Source organism: Bufo bufo, chromosome 7, assembly GCF_905171765.1.
Source record: "Bufo bufo chromosome 7, aBufBuf1.1, whole genome shotgun sequence".
NCBI classification, from domain to species: Eukaryota; Metazoa; Chordata; class Amphibia; order Anura; family Bufonidae; genus Bufo; species Bufo bufo.
Window position 1 is genome coordinate 88,042,477 of NC_053395.1, and position 21,011 is coordinate 88,063,487.

Genomic DNA, 21,011 nt, shown 5'->3' on the forward strand with positions numbered 1-21,011 from the left:
CTACTCTGCACAAGGGAGGGACAGGTCCTGTGGGATCCATGCCTGGTTCATCTTTATGAAGGTCAGCTTGTCCACGTTGGCTGTGGACAGGCGGCTGCGCTTGTCAGTAATGACGCCCCCTGCCGTGCTGAATACGCGTTCAGATAAAACGCTGGCCGCCGGGCAGGAAAGCACCTCCAAGGCATAACATGCTAACTCTGGCCACGTGGACAATTTCGAAACCCAGTAGTTGAATGGGGCCGAACCATCCGTCAGGATGTGGAGGGGTGTGCAGACATACTGTTCAACCATGTTAGTGAAATGCTGCCTCCTGCTAACACGTTCCGTATCAGGTGTCGGTGCAGATAGCTGTGGCGTGGAGACAAAACTTTTCCACATTTCTGCCATGCTAACCCTGCCCTCAGATGAGCTGGCCGTGACACAGCTGCGTTGGCGACCTCTTGCCACTCCTCTGCCTTCACCTTCCACCTGTTCCCCTGTGACATGTGGGAATGCTCTCAAGAGCGCCTCTATCAGCGTGCGCTTGTACTCGCGCATCTTACGGTCGCGCTCCAGTTCAGGAATTAAAGTGGGCACATTGTCTTTATACCGGGGATCCAGCAGGGTGGCCACCCAGTAGTCTGCACACGTTAAAACGTGGGCAACTCTGCTGTCGTTGCGCAGGCATTGGAGCATATATTCGCTCATGTGGGCCAGGCTACCCATGGGTAAGGACAAGCTGTCCTCTGTGGGAGGCGTATCGTCATCGTCCACCGTATCCCCCCAGCCACGCACCAGTGATGGGCCTGGGCTGCCACCCCGCTGTGAACTTGCGTCATCCTCGTCCCCCTCCACCTCCTCCTCCTCATCCTCCTCGTCCTCCAGTACAGTGCCTTGGCTGGCCACTTGTGAACCTGTCCTCTGCTGCTTAAACAAACCTCCCTCTGAGCCACTTCGAACAGACTGGCCCGAAAGTGTTAGAAACGAGCCCTCATCCTCCTCCTCCTCCTCCACCTGGGCCACCTCCTCTAACATCATTGCCCTAAGTGTTTTCTCAAGGAGACATAGAAGTGGTATTGTAACGCTGATAACAGTGTCATCGCCACTGGCCATGTTGGTGGAGTACTCGAAACAGCGCAGCAGGGCACACAGGTCTCGCATGGAGGCCCAATCATTGGTGGTGAAGTGGTGCTGTTCGGCAGTACGACTGACGCGAGCGTGCTGCAGCTGAAACTCCACTATGGCCTGCTGCTGCTCGCACAGTCTCTCCAGCATGTGCAAGGTGGAGTTCCACCGGGTGGGCACGTCGCATATGAGGCGGTGAGCGGGAAGGCCGAAGTTCCGCTGTAGCGCAGACAGGCGAGCAGCGGCAGGATGTGAACGGCGGAAGTGCGCACAGACGGCCCGCACTTTATGCAGCAGCTCTAACATGTTGGGGTAGTGGTGAATGAACCTCTGCACCACCAAGTTCAGCACATGCGCCAGGCAAGGGATGTGCGTCAAACCGGCTAGTCCCAGAGCTGCCACGAGATTTCGCCCATTATCGCATACCACCAGGCCTGGCTTGAGGCCCACCGGCAGAAACCACTCGTCGGTCTGTTGTTCAATACCCCGCCACAACTCCTTTGCGCTGTGGGGCCTGTCCCCCAAACATATGAGTATCAGAATGGCCTGCTGACGTTTACCCCGGGCTGTGCTGAAGTTGGTGGTGAAGGTGTGTGGCTGACCGGATGAGCTGGTGGAAGCAGTGGAGGAGGAAGCCGAGTAGGAGGAGGAGGCTACAGGAGGCAGAGAATGATGCCCTGTGATCCTAGGGGGCGGAAGGACGTGCGCCAAGGAACTGTCCGCCGGGGGCCCAGCCGCCACTACATTCATCCAGTGTGCAGTTAGTGAGATATAGCGTCCCTGGCCGTGCTTACTGGTCCACGTATCTGTGGTTAGGTGGACCTTGCCACAAATGGCGTTGCGCAGTGCACACTTGATTTTTTCGGACACTTGCATGTGCAGGGAAGGCACGGCTGTCTTGGAGAAGTAGTGGCGGCTGGGAACCACATACTGCGGGACAGCCATGGCCATCAGCTGTTTGAAGCTGTCTGTGTCCACCAGCCGGAATGACAGCATTTGAAAGGCCAGCAGTTTAGAAATGCTGGCGTTCAGGCCAAGGGCTCGAGGGTGACTCGGGGGGAATTTGCGCTTCCTCTCTAAGGTTTGAGATATTGAGAGCTGAACGCTGCTGTGTGATATAGTGGAGACGCTAGTTGACGGTGGCGGTGGTGGTGGTGTCGGTGGCACATCCTCTGTTTGCTGCTCGGCAGGTGGCAACATTCCTCTCAAGGCGGAAGCCGAGGCAGCAGCGGTAAAGGGAGCAGGGGGAGCCTCAGCGAGTGCCTGGTTTTTAAGGTGTGTACCCCACTGCAGTTCATGCTTTGCATGTAGATGCCTGGTCATGCAGGTTGTGCTGAGGTTCAGAACGTTAATGCCTCGCCTCAGGCTCTGATGGCAGAGCGTGCAAGTCACTCGGGTCTTGTCGGTAGGACATTGTTTAAAGAAGTGCCATGCCAGGGAACTCTTTGAAGCTGCCTTTGTGGGGCTGGGTCCCTGTTGGCGATGTCCAGTAGCAGGCGAACTCTGGGGGCGGCGGCTCGTCTGCTTTGGCCCCCTGCTCCCTCTTTGGCTTCGCTGTTGTCTCGGTCTCACCACTACCTCTTCCTCTGAACTGTGAAAGTCATCGCCACGACCTTCAGTCCATGTGGGGTCTAAGACCTCATCGTCCTCTGCATCGTCTTCCACCCAGTCTCCCTCCCTGACCTCCTCCTGTTCAGTCTGCACACTGCAAAAAGACGCGGCAGTGGGCACCTGTGTTTCGTCATCATCAGAGAGTCGGTGACTCTGCTGTGGTGGTATTCCCATGTCCTCTTCATCAGGAGACATAAGTGGTTGTGCGTCAGTGCATGGTATGTCTTCCTCCACTGGGGAAGGGCTAGGTGGACGCCCCTGGGAAACCCTGGAAGCAGAGTCTTCAAACAGAAGAAGAGACTGCTGCATAACTTGTGGCTCAGACCGTTTCCCTGATATGCTTGGGGGTGATGTGACAGACTGATGGGCTTGGTTTTCAGGTGCCACCTGTGCGCTTTCCGCAGAAGACTGGGTGGAAGACCATGTGGTGAACGTGCTGGAAGCACTGTCGGCCACCCAATCGATTAATGCCTGTACCTGCTCAGGCCTTGCCATCCTAAGAGCGGCATTGGGCCCCACGAGATATTGCGGTACATTCTGCCGGCTAGTTGAGGGAGTTCGTTCCCTACTGTGTGCGCCTGGGGCCGAACGGCCACGTCCTCTACCAGCAACAGAGGCTCCACGGACACCACCACGACCGCGTCCTCGTCCCTTAATAGTATTTTTCTTCATTGTTGCGATTCAACTCGCACCACAATGAAATATATTATTTTTTATAAGCAAAATCCCCTCACTGGAATACTTTCAGTCTTTTGACTGTATGGATTACAGATGGAATGACTGTTATATGTGAGTACCGCTTTCTTTGACAGATTCTAGTATGGGTACATATATGTTTTCCCAACCCCAGCACATTAGTTTGCTAATTCCAGATGTATGAAACGCAGGCCTAACTGTATCTAGTATATTGAACGCCAGATAAACTAACTTGGCCTTTTTTAAATAAAAAAAAAATTCCCTCACTGGAATACTTTCAGTCTTTTGACTGTATGGATTACAGATGGAATGACTGTTATATGTGAGTACCGCTTTCTTTGACAGATTCTAGTATGGGTACATATATGTTTTCCCAACCCCAGCACATTAGTTTGCTAATTCCAGATGTATGAAACGCAGGCCTAACTGTATCTAGTATATTGAACGCCAGATAAACTAACTTGGCCTTTTTTAAATAAATAAAAAATTCCCTCACTGGAATACTTTCAGTCTTTTGACTGTATGGATTACAGATGGAATGACTGTTATATGTGAGTACCGCTTTCTTTGACAGATTCTAGTATGGGTACATATATGTTTTCCCAACCCCAGCACATTAGTTTGCTAATTCCAGATGTATGAAACGCAGGCCTAACTGTATCTAGTATATTGAACGCCAGATAAACTAACTTGGCCTTTTTTAAATAAAAAAAATTCCCTCACTGGAATACTTTCAGTCTTTTGACTGTATGGATTACAGATGGAATGACTGTTATATGTGAGTACCGCTTTCTTTGACAGATTCTAGTATGGGTACATATATGTTTTCCCAACCCCAGCACATTAGTTTGCTAATTCCAGATGTATGAAACGCAGGCCTAGATGTATCTAGTATATTGAACGCCAGATAAACTAACTTGGCCTTTTTTAAATAAAAAAAAAATTCCCTCACTGGAATACTTTATGGCTTTTCACTGTATGGATTACAGGTGGACTGGTATTAGTAGGGGTGACACAAGCACACCCAAGTCCCTGATGTAGGATTTCTATGGCACAGACCACTATTACAAGTGATTAATGGACGTTGGGAGAGATTGTGCTGCAGCACTAGTCCCAAGATGGCCGCCGCCTATCAGCCCAGTAACATGTGCCACAAAATGGTCTGCACAACCTTTAAAAAAAATAGCCTTGGACTGTGTTGCTAAATCGCTATTGGTCTGAATCCCAGGTGTAGATGTCTGACTTGTTTGGAGCTTTGGAATGCACACTGTGGCAGCTTCTGCTGCAGCACTACAAGTCGCAAAATGGCGGCCGGCGGTCAGCCCAGGTACATGTGGATGGAAAAATCACTCTGGCCACTCTAAAAATAGCCAATCCCTATCAAAAAAGCAGCTCAGCTGCAGTTGTTCAGATGAATCACAGGTGGAGGAGAGAAATTTGCTTCCAGTTATTCAATTATCCCTGCCTATTCTCGCCCTAGCATCAGCTGCGTCTATCCCTGTTCTATTCACATCGGGAGTGAGCACGTCCCGACGTGCGCACAAGCTTATAAGAGGCTGAGTCACATGCTGCACTTGGCCAATCACAGCCTTGCCAATAGTAGGCATGGCTGCGATGGCATCTTAGGGCAAGTAGTATGATGCATGTTGATTGGCTGCTTTGCAGCCTTTCAAAATGCGCCAAAATACATGCCGAACGACGAACCCGAACCCGAACTTTTACGAAAAAGTTCGGGTTCGGGTCCGTGTCACGAACACCCCAAAATTCGGTACGGACCCGAACTATGCTCGAACTGTTCGCTCAACACTAGTCGTGAGTACATAAAGTACTCCAAAAATTGTATCAAAAAGTGTATGTGTTAGATCATGCTTAACCCTAGATAATTTAATTATATCTAATAAATTCTTATGATCTCATTAGGTGATAACTATAATTAATTAACCGTGCATCACCTGATTAGAAGAGCTACAACTGTGAAAAATTATGTCCTTTTTTATTATTTTTGTTAAAGTTTGGGGCATGATAAAATCTGGGTGTTTTGGGGGAGCGAGTATATTAATCATTAGGTAATCCCGAATATGGCATGTATTAACATCAATCTCATTATGCCATTCGGATCGCATCATCTAGCTTGTTAAACGACATAACTGACTAATGGACCCCCATACCCACCTCCCCCTCCCTGTGTTTACAAGTGCTGCAAGAAGATTATTTCAGTTTGGGGGGAAATTAGTGCAGATATCTTTTTGCACTTCCCCTACACTGTAATTGTCCGGTGATGGTCTGAAGTGCCGCAGCATCGCTAAACCGGAAGTGATGCCTGCGCTCCAGAACACCGGAAGTGACGGCTGGCGTGTCTTCCACTCACCGGATATTCACCTCTCGGGAGTGCAAGCGCGCTCTTGGGCGCTCATTTAAACAGAGACAGCACAGAGAAGCCCCACTGCCTTACCAAACACGGCAGGTGGCAGTCCGGACATCGTTGGGGCACATCATCAGTAAGTTTTTTTATCACCTGTGGGACGCTAAGATTTGGGTGATCCAGTAAGTAAATACAAATTTTTGTTATTTATTTCCAGGTGACATCCCTCTTCACCAATAAGAGAGCCTTTGTGATTTATCCTGCCCCAAGCATGGCCTGCCTTACTGTATCACCCTGGACATAGTAAATTTTTTATCAATTTTTTAATCTATGATGTTATTTACAACTATTATCCTCGTCTAACCGACCCCCTGATGAACCGTGGTGGGGAAACGCGTCGGGGTTAAAATTTACATCATTATTTGTGTGAAATTCCTAACGTAAAGGGCCAGAGAGGGCAGGTATGGGGACAGGTAGATCCCACCATCGGGGATCATCCCTGGGCAAAGGGTTAACCTAGGGCGGGTACAGGGAGAGAATCATCCCAGCACCTATCAAAAGTGCCCTAACCTTTCCCCAAAACCTATACCTATCACTAATGTCACAAGTGCCCTTGTGGAATTTGCACTATTTACATCTTATTAATTTCACCAATTCACAGTGGTAGCTGGGCGACATCCTGTCCTGATATTTTTCGGTCACCCAGTTATCACAGGGTGATGTATTTTGCTTTTTAATTGAACCAATAAAAGTTACATTTTAAAGGGTCCAAATCTCTAGGCTAATATTAAAGAGGACCTTTCGCCTCTTCTGACATGCCTGTTTTCATAGCTTCATGCATGCCCCATGTAATAACAATTCTGGAGCATCTATTCTTATGGCTCTATGTTGTGCCATTCCTTTATTATTTCTACTAGAAGTTATGACTGAATTGCTAGCAGTCTGCAGTGAGGGTACAGAGGGGAGGTAACATGTTGGGGGGGGGGGGGGGGGGTGTACCTGCACAGTCTGACAATGGCAGCACTGATTGGATAGAGCGAGTCTGTGCAGGTACACCCCCCCCCCCCAACATGTTACCTCCCCTCTGTACCCTCACTGCAGACTGCTAGCAATTCAGTCATAACTTCTAGTAGGAATAATAAAGGAATGGTACAACATAGAGACATAAGAATAGATGCTCCAGAATTGTTATTACATGGGGAATGCATGTAACTATTAAAAAAGGCATGTCAGGTGTGGGTAATCACAAGTTTGTGTTCAAAACGAGGCTTAAATACATGCTAAATTAGTCAGACGGCTTACATTCATTTCATATTTTTTATTTTATTTCTAAAAACTGTCTTGGGGCCTGATAAAATAATAAAAGCAGTTACACCCACCTTCAAGGGGCCCTGTGATGTAGGGCTGCTGTGCCACCCTTTCTCCTTACTGCGGGATATCACTGGCCTGTGTACGGTATGTGACCACAAGCGGCAATGTTTGGGGCATCACTGCTGCAGACTCAGCAATATCTCGCTGGCTACAGTCCACGGAGTGGTCGGAGTGGCACTGGATTGGAGGGGCTTGGGAAAGTGACTGTAAGTGCTTTTATTTTATCAGGACCCAGGCAGTTATCTAAATAAATAATTATGTGGACAACCTTTTTTTTTTTTTTTTATATTACCAAGGCCCTAGTTGGATCTACTATGAAGAAGTATGTCTTTTCTTTATATTTCTCATTCTTGTGAATCCACTTTCTGGTTTGACTGACAAAATTGCCATAAATGCTCTCTGAAGCCACCTTTTGAGATCTGTGTTTGTATGGGCCCATAATACAATTCCCACGGCCTGCATCTGGTTTTCTGTACAGTCCCATAGCTTATTACAATGGTGCTCTACCCTAGAAACGTTGGGGGAGATGGATGAAAATTGGTGCAAACAAAAATGGAGCAGTTGTGTATGTGACAACCAATCGAAACTTGCCTCATTTATTTTTTGGGGGAAAATAAAATAAGCATTCTGCTTGACTGCCATGGACAAGTGTTCCACGTTTCCATCACGCCTGTATTACTACATCTACCCCATTGCTTCTAGGGTAGAACACAGTGTGTCATGGAGCGGGCACAGTGGTACCCAGAGTACCTAGGTATCCATAATACAGGCTGTGAGCATGACGTCCCCCCTCTAGAGAAAAGTCCTTTTCTTCTTTCAAAATGAACAAGAATGTTCTATCTTTTGTTTTTTTGTGATGCCGTGGAATGGACTTACGGATGAGGACACCACACAGTGTGCTGTCTGCAAAAAAGGTGGATCGACTGTGAACGGAAACTACGGCGGTGTACATGTCTGTTCTTGGTCCAGATCTTGCATGACATCTTTGTATTCTGTGGACGATTTTCAGCAGAACAGATGGAGAGCTGTAGTCTCCCTACGCCCTTCAAGTCTTAAGTAGTTCCTGCTATCAAGTCTGTCTGATAATATAAATATATAAGGTGGATGGAAAACCCCCCTGAAATCTCACGTAAATCTGTAATGAATTTTGAATGTTTAGCAGATAAGCCCATTGAACTTTGTGCTTCAGAAGGGGGAACGTACACACTAAACCTTTCCCACCACATTGTTATAAACGTATTTCTATGGAGATGCCCTCGCACTGACTGCTGGGTTCCTGAGATTTATTGATCAGACCAGTGGAGACGATATTTGCTGAATAGTAGCATACAAGCCCAACCCTAAGTTCACACATTTGCGCGTTTTACAGCGCGTTAGAACGCGCTGTAAAACGCATAACCGATGCAAACCATGGCTTCCCTATGGGACTGGTTCACATTTTCGCGTTTTACAGCGAGTTCGAACACGCTGAAAAACGCCCGACGCATAAACAAGTTCTTGAGCTTCTTTGGGGCGTTTTGTCGCGCGTTTGCGGCCATAGGACACTGCTGTCAATCACACAAACGCGCGTAATACGCGCGTTGACTATGGACAAAAACGCGTGTTAAACGCGCATGTCAAATACGCTCAGGTCTGAACCCAGTGTAAAGCTGGCCATACGCTTTCAATAGTTGTTTGGCCACCTGCATTTGTAATGACCATACACATGCTCACTTCATTCTGGGTAGAGTGTTCTGAGAGACATGGACCAAAGTGGTGCTTGTCCTGAATTTCTCAGTGTGGAAAAACAGAAGTCTGAACTGCGCAGTGAACAGAACACTGGTGAAAAATACATCCATCTGAATCAAGCCTAAGGTGTATTTTATATATTAAATGCCAGCTTGTTCCGGGCTTAGGGCCTCTTTCACATGGGTGAGTTTTCTGCTCGACTGCAATGCGTTAGGTGAACTCACTTGTGCATTGCTTGAAAATTGCAGCATGTTCTATATTCTGCCTTTTTCACGCAACACAGGCTCCATAGAAATGAATGGGGCTGCGTGAAAATCGCAAGCAAGTGCGAATGTGGTGTGATTTTTCACACACGGTTGCTAGGAGATGATAGGGATGAGCAACCCCATTAAAGTCTAATCACTGTATTATTTTCCCTTATAACATATATTGTTATAAGAGAAAATAATAGCATTCTTAATACAGAATGCTTAGTAAAATGTTCCTTGAGGGGTTAAAAAAAAAAAAAATTAACTCATTTCATCCACTTGATTGCGCAGCTGGCACCGTCTTCTTTTTTCAGGACCTGCAAAAGGACCTTTGACGTAATCGCGCTCACCACGTGGTGAGCGCGATTACGTCATCAAAGGTCCTTTTGCAGGTCCTGAAAGAAGACAATGCTGGTTGCGCGATCAAGTGAATGAGGTGAGTTATGTTTTTATTATTTTTTAATCCTCAAATGACCTTATACTTAGCATTCTGTATTAAAGAATGCTATTATTTTCCATTATAACCATGTTATAATGGGAAATAATAAAATCTACAGAACACCAAACCCAAACTTCAGTGAAGAAGTCCAGGTTCGGGTCTGGGTGCCACATTCAGTTTTTTCTCACACGCGTGCAAAACGCATTGCACTCGCGCAGAAAAAAAACTAAACATTGGAACACAATCGCAGATCAAACTGACTGCAATTGCGTGCCTACTTGTGCACCCTGAACGCATCCGGCCCTCACCCTCGACGCTCCGTGTGAAAGAGGCTTTAGGAGTCCAGTGGGTGGCCTTGCTCAGTGATTGACAGCCTTTTTTCTGAATGTGTATACAGAGATGGCAGTCAATCACTGGTCGGGATTCTCCTAAGCATAGAATGAGCAGGGATTTAAATTAATAAGCTACACTTTATACTGAGTCAGTATATACATGCCCATCAAAAATTACCACACTGCATGAAATATAAATATTTATTAACACAATTCATAATTGACCGAAAAACTTTTTTTATGTATGGACTGTTAATTATGAATTGTGTTAATAAATTTTTTATTTTTTTTCATGCGGTCTGGTAATTTTTGATGGGCATGTGTATATGTGTTTTTGCCATAGGCATGTGTGGATTGTGCACTGCATGGTGTTGATATGTATGGGCGGTTGCTCCATTCTTGATTATTGGTTTACATTTTTTTGGGTATACGTGTGTCAGTATATATCAACCATATTGGCTTGTTCAGTTCTGCTTTTGGCAGATCAGACATGTTTCATAGTCCCTCCAAAGGCTTCTTACCCACTGCACTGTAATAATACATAGCTGCAAGTAGGTAGTTGGGCCTCAGTGACATACTATTACAGTGCTATGATGGCGTGGGCTCAGGAGCTGCGTCTGTGCCATCACTTGCAGGTGTTAGTTGTATCATACCAAAAACAAATAATAAATACATTTCCGCTCACCAATTTATGTCCATACTTGGTGTCCAGAAAAAGCTGATTTGGCAACCGGTTCAATGCTTCTCTAATAAGGCAAACATTTTGGCACCCAAGCTGAACTATTAAAAATCATTATTTATTGAAAAGTCTATTAAAAAATAAATTAACATGACACAGAGCCCGAGTCAAATAGTTGACATGTTTTGAACCTAGTGACTCATAGTCCGAATGAAAGGGGCAGCTCATAAAACTTGGCAGAGTTGCATTTTTTTTTTTTCAATTCCGCCCCCTTTGTAATTGTTTTTCCAGCTACCCACTACACCATATGTAAAGTAAACTGTGCCATTAGAAAGTAAAACTTGTCTCACAAAAAACAAACCCTTATATGGCTATGTGAACAGAAAAATAAAAAAGGCTATGTTTCCAGGAAGTCTGGGAGTGAATAACAAAAAATCCTCTGGGATTGAAGGGGTTAAACAGAAAAATCTGCACCAAAAACCGCGCAGAAAACACACCAAAACTGTGATAAATAGTGCGGATTTCTTGGGTGTTTTTGACCTGCGTCTGCAGGTAGCCTCATAGGGAGGAGTGGTGCAGCTGCTGGTGAGTGCTGGTGTGTATCCAGGCAGGATCAGGGAAGCAGACAGTGAAGTACATTCCAGCGGGCTTCCCTATTATGGCAGCCTGGCATGAGTTAGCACATGTTAACAGGGCACACTAAGCCCATTCTCTGCAAAAAGAATGGCTTATTGTTTATTGCTGAACTGTAAGACAATAGGAATATGAATAGCGACCTGTACTGACTGGCAGGACTCTGCATGGACCTGTTTAGTTTCAATACGTTTTTACTTTGGTTTATTCCATATAAATACAAGCAAATACAAAAGAATAAAAGATAAATGCCTATAATAACCTAGACAAGGTCTGGTGTAAGCTTTCCAAACAGTAACAGGTAGGCATGTTCAGCGAGCTTTAGCTCTGTTGGTCTCAGCTTGTCTGGCTCGTCACCTATGTGTGAACTTGTGGGTTTGTATAGAAAGAAGGACCTTTACAATACAGGATCCGAAAGGGGGAAGGCATGGCAGCCACTGATAATGAGACTGGATTCTAGATTGCATAGTAGGTGAGTGTGAGGGATACCACCTCTCGTGCCCGCTTGACGGCAACTACGTCAAGCTCATGCGAGCGGTATGGTCACTGGTTACCAAGACGTGACGTTACACCCTCCCGGAGGATAAGGTAAGGTCAGCTTGGTGCAGTTTACACCGACTCCTGTCCACACGGGCAGAGAGAGGCAACAAGCTGAGGGAGCCTGGTCACTGCCCCAGTGAAACAGTGCTTCCTCAGCCCGGGAAAACTGCCACCAGCTTCTCGTTTGATATAAGCCCGGTCCGCTAACAGGATTATATAGAGTCAGAAACCAACCTGCGGTAGCTTATAACTAGGCCGAAACACGGACATGGGGATTTGTGATCAAGATACAAGACAGCACAAGATTAAATTATATATTTGATCGCCTTAAGGGCACACTAGATACACTATACACAAAAAAATATATACAGTGGTCTGAGGTTACGAATACAGGTAGTATAATACAAACAGGGTTACACAAAGTACAAGTCAGTTACCGAGTAGATGAATGTTCCTTTGGGTTATGATGGTGGAATAGTCCTTGGCTGCGGTCACATGGGGGCAGTGATGTCAGCAGTTTCCAGGTCTCTCCAAACACATGGCACGTTATGACCCACTTTCAGAGAAAGACCCGCCCGCTTTCTAGCACAAGCCTTTTAACCTGTAGCTGGTCCCTCCCCGCCTCTGGAAAGGGTCTCCTTCTCCTCTTATGGGCTGGCAGCCATGGTTCCACAAAACCCATTAGGGCCCATAGCTCCAGACCAGGAGGTCGCAGGGAGATGGTTCTGGGACCAATAGACCCGCCTGGGTTCCGGCTACAATTAGAGTCCAAGCATGGTACCGTTATTGGGTTTCTGTGGGGAGATATGTATATCTCCCTTCCCTGGCACCCGACCTCCAACCTATGACCATGGGCATGTTCATCGTGGCCACCGGGACACAAATATGTATCCGGTTTGCACCTGTGATGGCCGGGCGATTCATAATTCCTTATAAATCGCCGGTTCCGTGCTGTCTGCTGGATTTGATTGAACTGGGGAATGGCTTAGACCCCCTGCAGGGACGCTTTTCAAGTTTCATTAGCTGGGTTCCTGGCTGACCGGAGGAAGTGTGAGTTTGTAAACAAGTGGCTTGCTTGAAGCCAGGACCCCTGTGGAGCACACTACCTCTGCTACCTTTCAGCAAATGGTGGGTGTGGGGACCTTGCTGGCAGTAAATATTAATCCATATTCCTCACAGTGGGTATATCAATTCATGCTGCATATGTTGATCTATGAGTTGTATAACTTCAGATATTAAAGCTGTGATCACCTGCTTCCAGTGCCGGGCTTACTTGTGGCAGTCAGGATGTGGGCTACCACCCATCTAACATGCCAGCTCTAGAACTGGATCAAGAGTTGCTCCCAAAACCTCTCTAATGAGGTCTAGTGATCATTTCCACGAAGGCAAAACCCCCACGTGTGTTGGGGTACACTTTTGACTGCAGCTATGCCAACAAGAAGTTGAGTAGTTTCCCAAAATATGTGCTAGTCTGTTTCTTTGCATGGACCTATTTAGAGTGCAGATGTTGGATGTATTGACTATGTTTAGAACCGTGCAGGGCACTGTTCACATGTGGCTACATCATACCTCTGTATACCAAACATTGCCTACAGTTGTGTACTGTGTATTATATGGCAGAGGATCGACAGGTTTGCATCTGGATGACTTTCTCTTTCTTGAGGTAATTGAAAAGCTTGGCTTTTTCATTCTTCAGAAACACTTGAAAAATATACTTAAAGTCAATGGTCAGTAGATCTGACCACATCTAACTGAAGATAAAAAGGCAGATAAAAAATCTCCCAATGAGATGACAAGTGTCTATTTTTCACAGCAATGGATTTGTTCAGCATAATTTAGTTGGTCTAGTCCATATTCCCCCAGCATCTGGATTCTGTGGTTTTCAGCAAATATATGCAGTGCGTGGATGATATTTGTTTAAAACTCATCCTCTTTGCTGCTTCTGTTAAATGGTGCTGATTTTCTGCCCCCAAATCTGTGGTTTTAAATCCGCAGTGTATGTGCCCTATGTGAACACGCTCTTACAATCCTGTACAACTTCGGCTGAGATGTAATTACACCTGCTCACCGCTGCGGTTATGATGTAGATCAGGTAAACAATGAAGAGAAGGCAATGCTCGTAGGAGCGCTGGTTTCTCTTCAAGGAGCTGATCAGCGAGGGTAACGGGTGTCCGCGCCCTGCTGATCTAGTGATGACCTATCCTGAGGATAGGTCATCAATAGAAAAAAAAGCAGACAACCCCTTTAAGGCCCCTTTCACCGAGTTTTCCGGTCGGGTGCAATGCGTGAGGTGAACGCATTGCACCCGCACTGAATCCGGACCCATTCATTTCTATGGGGCTGTGCACATGAGCAATGATTTTAACGCATCACTTGTGCGTTGCGTGAAAATCGCAGCATGCTCCTCTTTGTGCGTTTTTCACGTAACGCAGGCCCCATAGAAATTAATGGGGTTGCGTGAAAATAGCAAGTATCCGCAAGCAAGTGCGGATGCGGTGCGATTTTCACGCACAGTTGCTAGGAGACGATCGGGATGGGGACCCGATCATTATTATTTCCCCTTATAACATGGCTATAAAGGAAAATAATAGCATTCTGAATACAGAATGCATAGTACAATAGGGCTGGAGGGGTTAAAAAATAATTTAACTCGCCTTAATCCACTTGTTCGCGCAGCCGGCATCTCTTCTGTCTTCATCTGTGAGGAAAAGGACCTTTTGATGACGTCACTACTTTCATCACATGATCCATCACCATGGTGATGGACATTGCACCCGCGCGATAAAAACTGAACAACGGAACGCAATCTCAGTCAAAACTGACTGCAATTGCGTACCTACGTGCGCGGGTTTGCCGCAATGCATCTGGACGCATCCGGACCTAATCCGGACACGCTCGTGTGAAAGAGGCCTAAGAGGCGTGCATCTCTTAAAAATTTTGCTGCATCTTAGATACTGTTTGCATCACATTTTTCCCTACGTTTAACATATATATATTGGGGGACAAAAGCATCATACCAATTCTGTTTAAATCCCGCAGAAATAAGATTGGCCAGTACTACTAAGGCCTCTTTCACACGGGCGTTGCGGAAAAATGTGTGGGTGCGTTCCGGGAACACGCGTGAGTGCAAAACATTGTAATGCGTTTTGCACTCGCGTGAGAAAAATCGCGCATGTTTGGTACCCAAACCTGAACTTCTTCACAGAAGTTCGGGCTTGGGTTAGGTGTTGTGTAGATGTTATTTTCCCTTATAACATGGTTATAAGGGAAAATAATAGCATTCTGAATACAGAATGCTTAGTAGGTGATCAATTGAGGGTTAAAAAATATATATATATATTAACTCACCTTCTCCTCTTGTTCGCGTAGTTCCCGGTCTCCTCTTTACTTCTTTAATGATGAGCTGTGGGCTAAAGGACCTTTGGTGACGTCAGATCACATGCTCCAATCACATGGTCCATCACCCTGGTGATGGACCATGTGATTGGAGCATGTGATCTGACGTCACCACAGGTCCTAGCCGGTAGTTCATCTTTTAAGAAGTAAAGAAGAGACCGGGAACTACGCGAACAAGAGGAGAAGGTGAGTTAATATTTATATATGTGTATATATATATATATATATATATATATATATATATATTTTTTTTTAACCCTCAATTGATCACCTACTAAGCATTCTGTATTCAGAATGCTATTATTTTCCCTTATAACCATGTTATAAGGGAAAATAATACAGTGAATAGACTGTCACCTAGCAACCATGCGTGAAAATCGCACCGCATCCGCACTTGCTTGCGGATGCTTGCGATTTTCACGCAACCCCATTCACTTCTATGGGGCCTGCATTGCGTGAAAAACGCAGAATATAGAGCATGCTGCGATTTTCACGCAACGCACAAGTGATGTGTGAAAATCACTGCTCATGTGAACAGCCCCATAGAAATGAATGGGTCGGTATTCAGTGCGGGTGCAATGCATTCTACTCACGCATTACACCCGCGCAGAAATCTCGCCCGTGTGAAAGGGGCCTTATGCAGAGATTCTGCGGTAAGGATGTCTCCAACATACAGCTGTAGATGCTGAACAGTGCTTGTACCTGAATACGGCTCTGCTATGTACATAAAGCCTAAAACGTAGTGGTCATCTTGTGACTGTAGGACATCTGCTTGGGTCTTGTCAAGTGCCATTCATACTTCTTTCTGCCATTTCATGATGGGGGATATAGATCTGTCTGGTCAGCCATACTTGCACTCTGTCCTCATAATGAGTAATGAGCAGTAACTGTCGGACACCCTGTAGTTTTATGGAGTAGTCCTTCTTCAAAGCCTTGAATATTTTGCTGTTGTGGCAGATCTGAATCCCTGGTTTTGTTCAGATTTTTGAGAGAAACTGGATCCAGGGGAGGAAAGAAATCTTTTTGAGAAACTGGATCCAATACAGTACAATTTATTAGGAATTTAAGTGTACATGTTCTTGTTTTATAGTGCTTTTGTATCTTTTTTTTTTTTTTTAATCTTTTTAAGGTATGCATCAATGTGGAAAGGATGTCTAACACTGTATAGTGGAAGAGGAGGGGAACTTCAGAAAATAGGAGAGTAAGTACATGTCTTCTTCCTTCACCTACCATGTTTTTTCTTTTCTCTAACCAAACCAGAAGCTCTTCTGTCGACATGGCATGTACATGGTGCCAATTTATTCTAAAGCATTTCTGTAACCTCTGGGAATGAGCTCCAGATATTCATTTATTACATGTTTTTCATACAGTACATATGAGTTACTTGTCGCTCAGTGACATTCATCACATATAGAAACAGTTTACCATCTGCCATATTGTGAGAAACAAATGTCAGGGTATTAATAATAATATTTAGTATTAAAGCGCCATTCATTACATGGCGCTGTATGAAAAGGGGTGCACATACATAATAATAAATAAAAAAAAGTACAATAAGAACGAACAAGACAAGTTACAAACTGGTACAGAAGGAGAGGGGACCCTGCCGCAAGGGCTTACAGTCTACATGGGTGTGTGATTATTGTCTGATAAATTGGAGGGGGCGGTCTCCTGACATTTTGGCAGGATTGGGCTACAGTCTTGCTGTCTCTCACCAGTGCATTAATCTGCTTTGCAATATCCCATGTAATCTCTATGGGATTGCATGATATCACATATGTATAATTCCATAAACCCAATTAAATATCCTGCAGATATCTCCAGTAGCATATTGCATATGAGATTATGATGCAAGCTCACATAATACTGCATCTTAAAGGGGTTGTCCACTTTCTTATATTTTCTAATAGAAGATCGGCAGGGTCTCAATCCCGGCCTCCCCTGTTAATCCTGTGAGGGCTGCATTCTCTTCACTGTTACCTGCTCGCCTATCTTGAGGGTAGGTCATCAATTTGACAAAAGCAGAAAACCCCTATAAAGGGGTTGTCCCATTAAAACAACTCCTCTTCTATCTGCAGGATAAGTGTCTGATCAGTGGGGGGCCAAGTTTTAGGAGCGCGTGTCGACCTCAAGAATGAATGCCTGTCTACCGCTTCATTCAAATGAAGAACACAGGTCAATTTTCTTGTGATCTGCACTCCGCCGATCAAACGCATGCTCTATCCTGTGGATAGGGGACAAGTTGTCCTCATGGGACAGCACCTTTAGCAAGCCTGAGTTGACCTGTTATTTTGTGATTACCAAAGATACATATTTATTGGGAATTACACATCTACAATACAAGGTGCGGTCTTGTCCGCAAAGTTTTTGTATGTGCTAGTTCGACAGTGGGATTATTCTCTCCCATTGCATGATTAGAATAAATATAACTGAATGCTGTTCATGGGACATAGGCCCACTAAAGTACATTGCAAGGTCAGTCATAGCAAATGCTGACTGCACTCACTCCTGTCCCTGGTTTCTGACGTTTAATGTGCCTGGTTTGTGACTAGACTAGCCTCCTGTTTAGTTTTGCAGGGTACTCATGTTCCTGCTGTGCTGGTTTCTTCTGAATAAGAAGCACAATACATGCGTAGGCAATAAGTTACCGTACCTTCTACGGGTCTGGCACCCTTTTGAGCAGCATGAAGTTATTTTCTATTTCAATGTATTAACACTTTAGCCTTATCTCCAATGGCAAATCTGAAACACAGGAAACACCAGCAGTTTTTGTACTGGTGTTTTTGTTAAACAAAATCTGCCAGCACAAAATGTAGTGTGGTCTACAGGCAGCATGTTATAGCACATGAGGAGCTGAGCAGATTGATATATAGTTTTATGGGAAAAGATTCAGTAAAACTTGTAATTTATACATTTATATCTCTGCTATTTCCGATTTCATTGTACATGGGGAGGTGTAATCAGTGATTGATAGCATTCTCTGTGTAAGTGTGTATACAGACATAGCTGTCAGCCACTGATAACTGTACACAGGGGAGGTGTTATCAGTGATTTCTAGCATTCTCTGTGTGAGGCCGAATGCACGCGGCCGTGTTCCGCGGCCGAGAGCGGTCCGTGGTATGCCGGGCTGGATTTCCGTTCAGAGCAGGAGCGCACGGCGTCATTGGTTGCTATGACGCCGTGCGCTTCATGCCGCCGCTGCACTATAGTAATACACTCGTATGATCTATACGAGTGTATTACTGTACAGCAGCGGCGGCATGAAGTGCACAGCGTCATAGCAACCAATGACGCCGTGCGCTCCTGCTCTGAACAGGAATCCATCCTGGCATACCACGGACCGCTCTCGGCCGCGGAACACTGCAGCGTGCATTCGGCCTAACTGTGTATAGTGATAGCTGTCAGTCACTGATAACTCCTCCCCCATGAACAATGAAGTCAGAAATAGCAGATATTTAAATGTATAAATTAGGGTAGGTTCACATATGCGGCAACCAACTCTATTACTCTGTGCCAGCAGAGAAACAGACTGCTGGAGTTTAATATGTCTGGCATAGCCCAATACTGCTGCACACTGCCAGATCCCCATTGATTATAAAGGGATCCAACAGGGATCCAGTTGCTTTCGGGCATAAATGCTGAATTTTTTGAAAAATACCATTGCATGCAGGAACTCTTGGTGTTTTTTTTTTCCAGAGATTTTCAAATCATCCTGTAGACCTAAGAGTTAAAATGCCTTCGAGAAACCACAAGTGGGCAAACGTGCTGTTTGCAAAAAAATCTTGAACGCAACAAAGGTGGCCCAAACCTCCCCAAAAAAAACAAAAAACAGCTTTGTCTGTTTTTCTTTTGTTTTTTGTGGGGAAAAAGCCAGACACATCAGGATGGATTCACACCTGCAGCTTTAGTGCAGTTATTTTTTACTGCAGTTGGCCAACAGAGAGAAAGGAAAAATATCAAAGGACTTTGTTGCACCTCCCTTTTGTATCTACACCTGCATAAAAAAAATACACCCAAAATGCTGTATGGGGGGAGTCCAAATACAGGTAGATTTCGGATAAACTCAGATCTAGGTGTTGCAGCATTCTGTGATGGGGGTGGTGGAAAATGGGCCTGGGTAACTTCCTAAGCTGGACAGAAAATAATCACTTGGGTGACTTTTGGTCCCTGCAGTCCTTGCATTTCGTGGCTTCACCCGGTGGCTCATGCATAGACCTGGATGCAGCGATCGAGAACTTAAAGAGGTTATCCGAGACTATAAAATGATCTCCCATATGCCGGGCCCCTCACAATAAATATAAATACCTGACTTCCTGCGTCGCTTCTGGTCCTGCTCTTGCTTCTCCCTGTGCACGGAGTGCAGCCAATGGCAGGTGGAGACAGGGATGAGCCTCCCTAGCGTCACCCGCGATGCTAGGGAGGCTCGTCCGGTCCCTACCTGCCAATGTGAGGGCGCCAGGCATATGGGAGAGCTTTTTATCGTCTTGGATAACCATTTTAAGCTCCACCTCTCTATGCAGTGGTAACTCCAGACTGCTCCAGCAGGAGACAGTAAGCTCATAGTGGCTACAGTTGTGGTGTGCTCCTCTAGCATCTTGTATGTAGTTTCCCTGCCATCAGAGAGCTGCAGTGACTGCTGGCTAGTTTTCGGAGCACAAATCCTTGATTATAGAGCCTAATAATAACCTCTCTGCTGGTAGTGGATCCGCCGAAGTTATATAGAGGCGCCGGCGCATACACTGCTGGTCTAAATCTATGCCAGCTTCTTTGCTGGCATAATTTTAGAACATTTTCTACGTCTAAAACGGGTAGAAAATGATAAATGAGATGGGCCTGGTGGCCCACCCTCATCACGCCCCCTTTTTAGACCTGAATTGAGCTGGTAAAAGTCGCAGATTGCGGCGCAAAGGTTATCTGTGAAAGATAGATGCCAGAAAACTGGCATCTATCAGTAAAAGGCCCCCTTTGTCCCTTCAGGATGTACTCTTGGCTTTGGCTTATGGGAGTGGTAATTGATCACATCACTCCCTTCTCCGTTTGTCCCTGCACTGTGATGCTCCCATCCAGTTGTGGAGCAGAGAACATCAGCTCAGGCCCATTCACTTTAGTTCCTCTGCACAGTGCTTGGTAGGGGTAATAAACTAAATAGACCTTGTTCTTGTGATTAGTAAAGGTCCCAGAGCCTGAACTCTTCTATATCACTAGGATATTCCACAATACTATATGGAAGCACCCCTTTAAATGGAAATGCATGAGAAACTGCACTATGTGAACTTGGCATTTAGAGGAAATGCTAAATCTTAAAATATATGTATTCCTCCTACAGGTATTTGTGCAAGATTTGTACATTTCTTTGCCGTCTGTTCCATCTTAACACTCAATAGCTTAGTAATCTGTGCTTCAAGGGTTTGATACTTAAATTCTAGGTGGCATCTGAACCTACTTTTGCATGTAACATTTTGTTAATGTTATTTCAGCATTTTCTTCACTGTTTGTTCTGGTTTAATGTTAAAGGACTGGCAGCCTGGAAACTGAAGTCCTCTATTTATTCACAGGCCAGGTACGGTGCAGGCAGCCGCAATGCGAGCTTCCACACACTGCCCTGACCCGAGGGAGCCCCCTCTAGGGCTGTGAAAAGGTAAAGCCATGCTAGCTCTGTCCTGTTTCCACTGGATGATTTGCATGACGGCCAGGTTTTATTTTTTTCCTTTGTTGGCAAAAAAATTACAAAAAAGGTAAAATGTATACTGTACGTATTCAAAGTTTGTGGACAGAAAGAGACATGTAGGTAACTTCTGCCAGAGAAGTAGTCCTCTCCTACAAGTGGGCAGAAACACTGTGGCAAAAATGTATAGAAGATAACAGGAGTAGG

The 21,011-nt window shown here is 45.4% G+C and overlaps 1 protein-coding gene across 2 annotated transcripts in view; it reads left to right on the forward strand.

Annotated features, from left to right (window-relative positions):
* Window positions 1–21,011, forward strand: part of NABP1 (nucleic acid binding protein 1) — a 116,807-nt gene that overhangs the window by 17,014 nt on the left and 78,782 nt on the right. The window contains exon 3 of one of the 2 annotated variants that reach the window (XM_040439410.1): window positions 16,269–16,340. The exons of the other annotated variant lie outside the window; for it this stretch is intronic. Within the exon in view, the coding sequence (XP_040295344.1) occupies window positions 16,269–16,340 (72 nt within the window). The remainder of the gene's footprint in view (window positions 1–16,268; window positions 16,341–21,011) is intronic. 2 annotated transcript variants of the gene reach the window in all.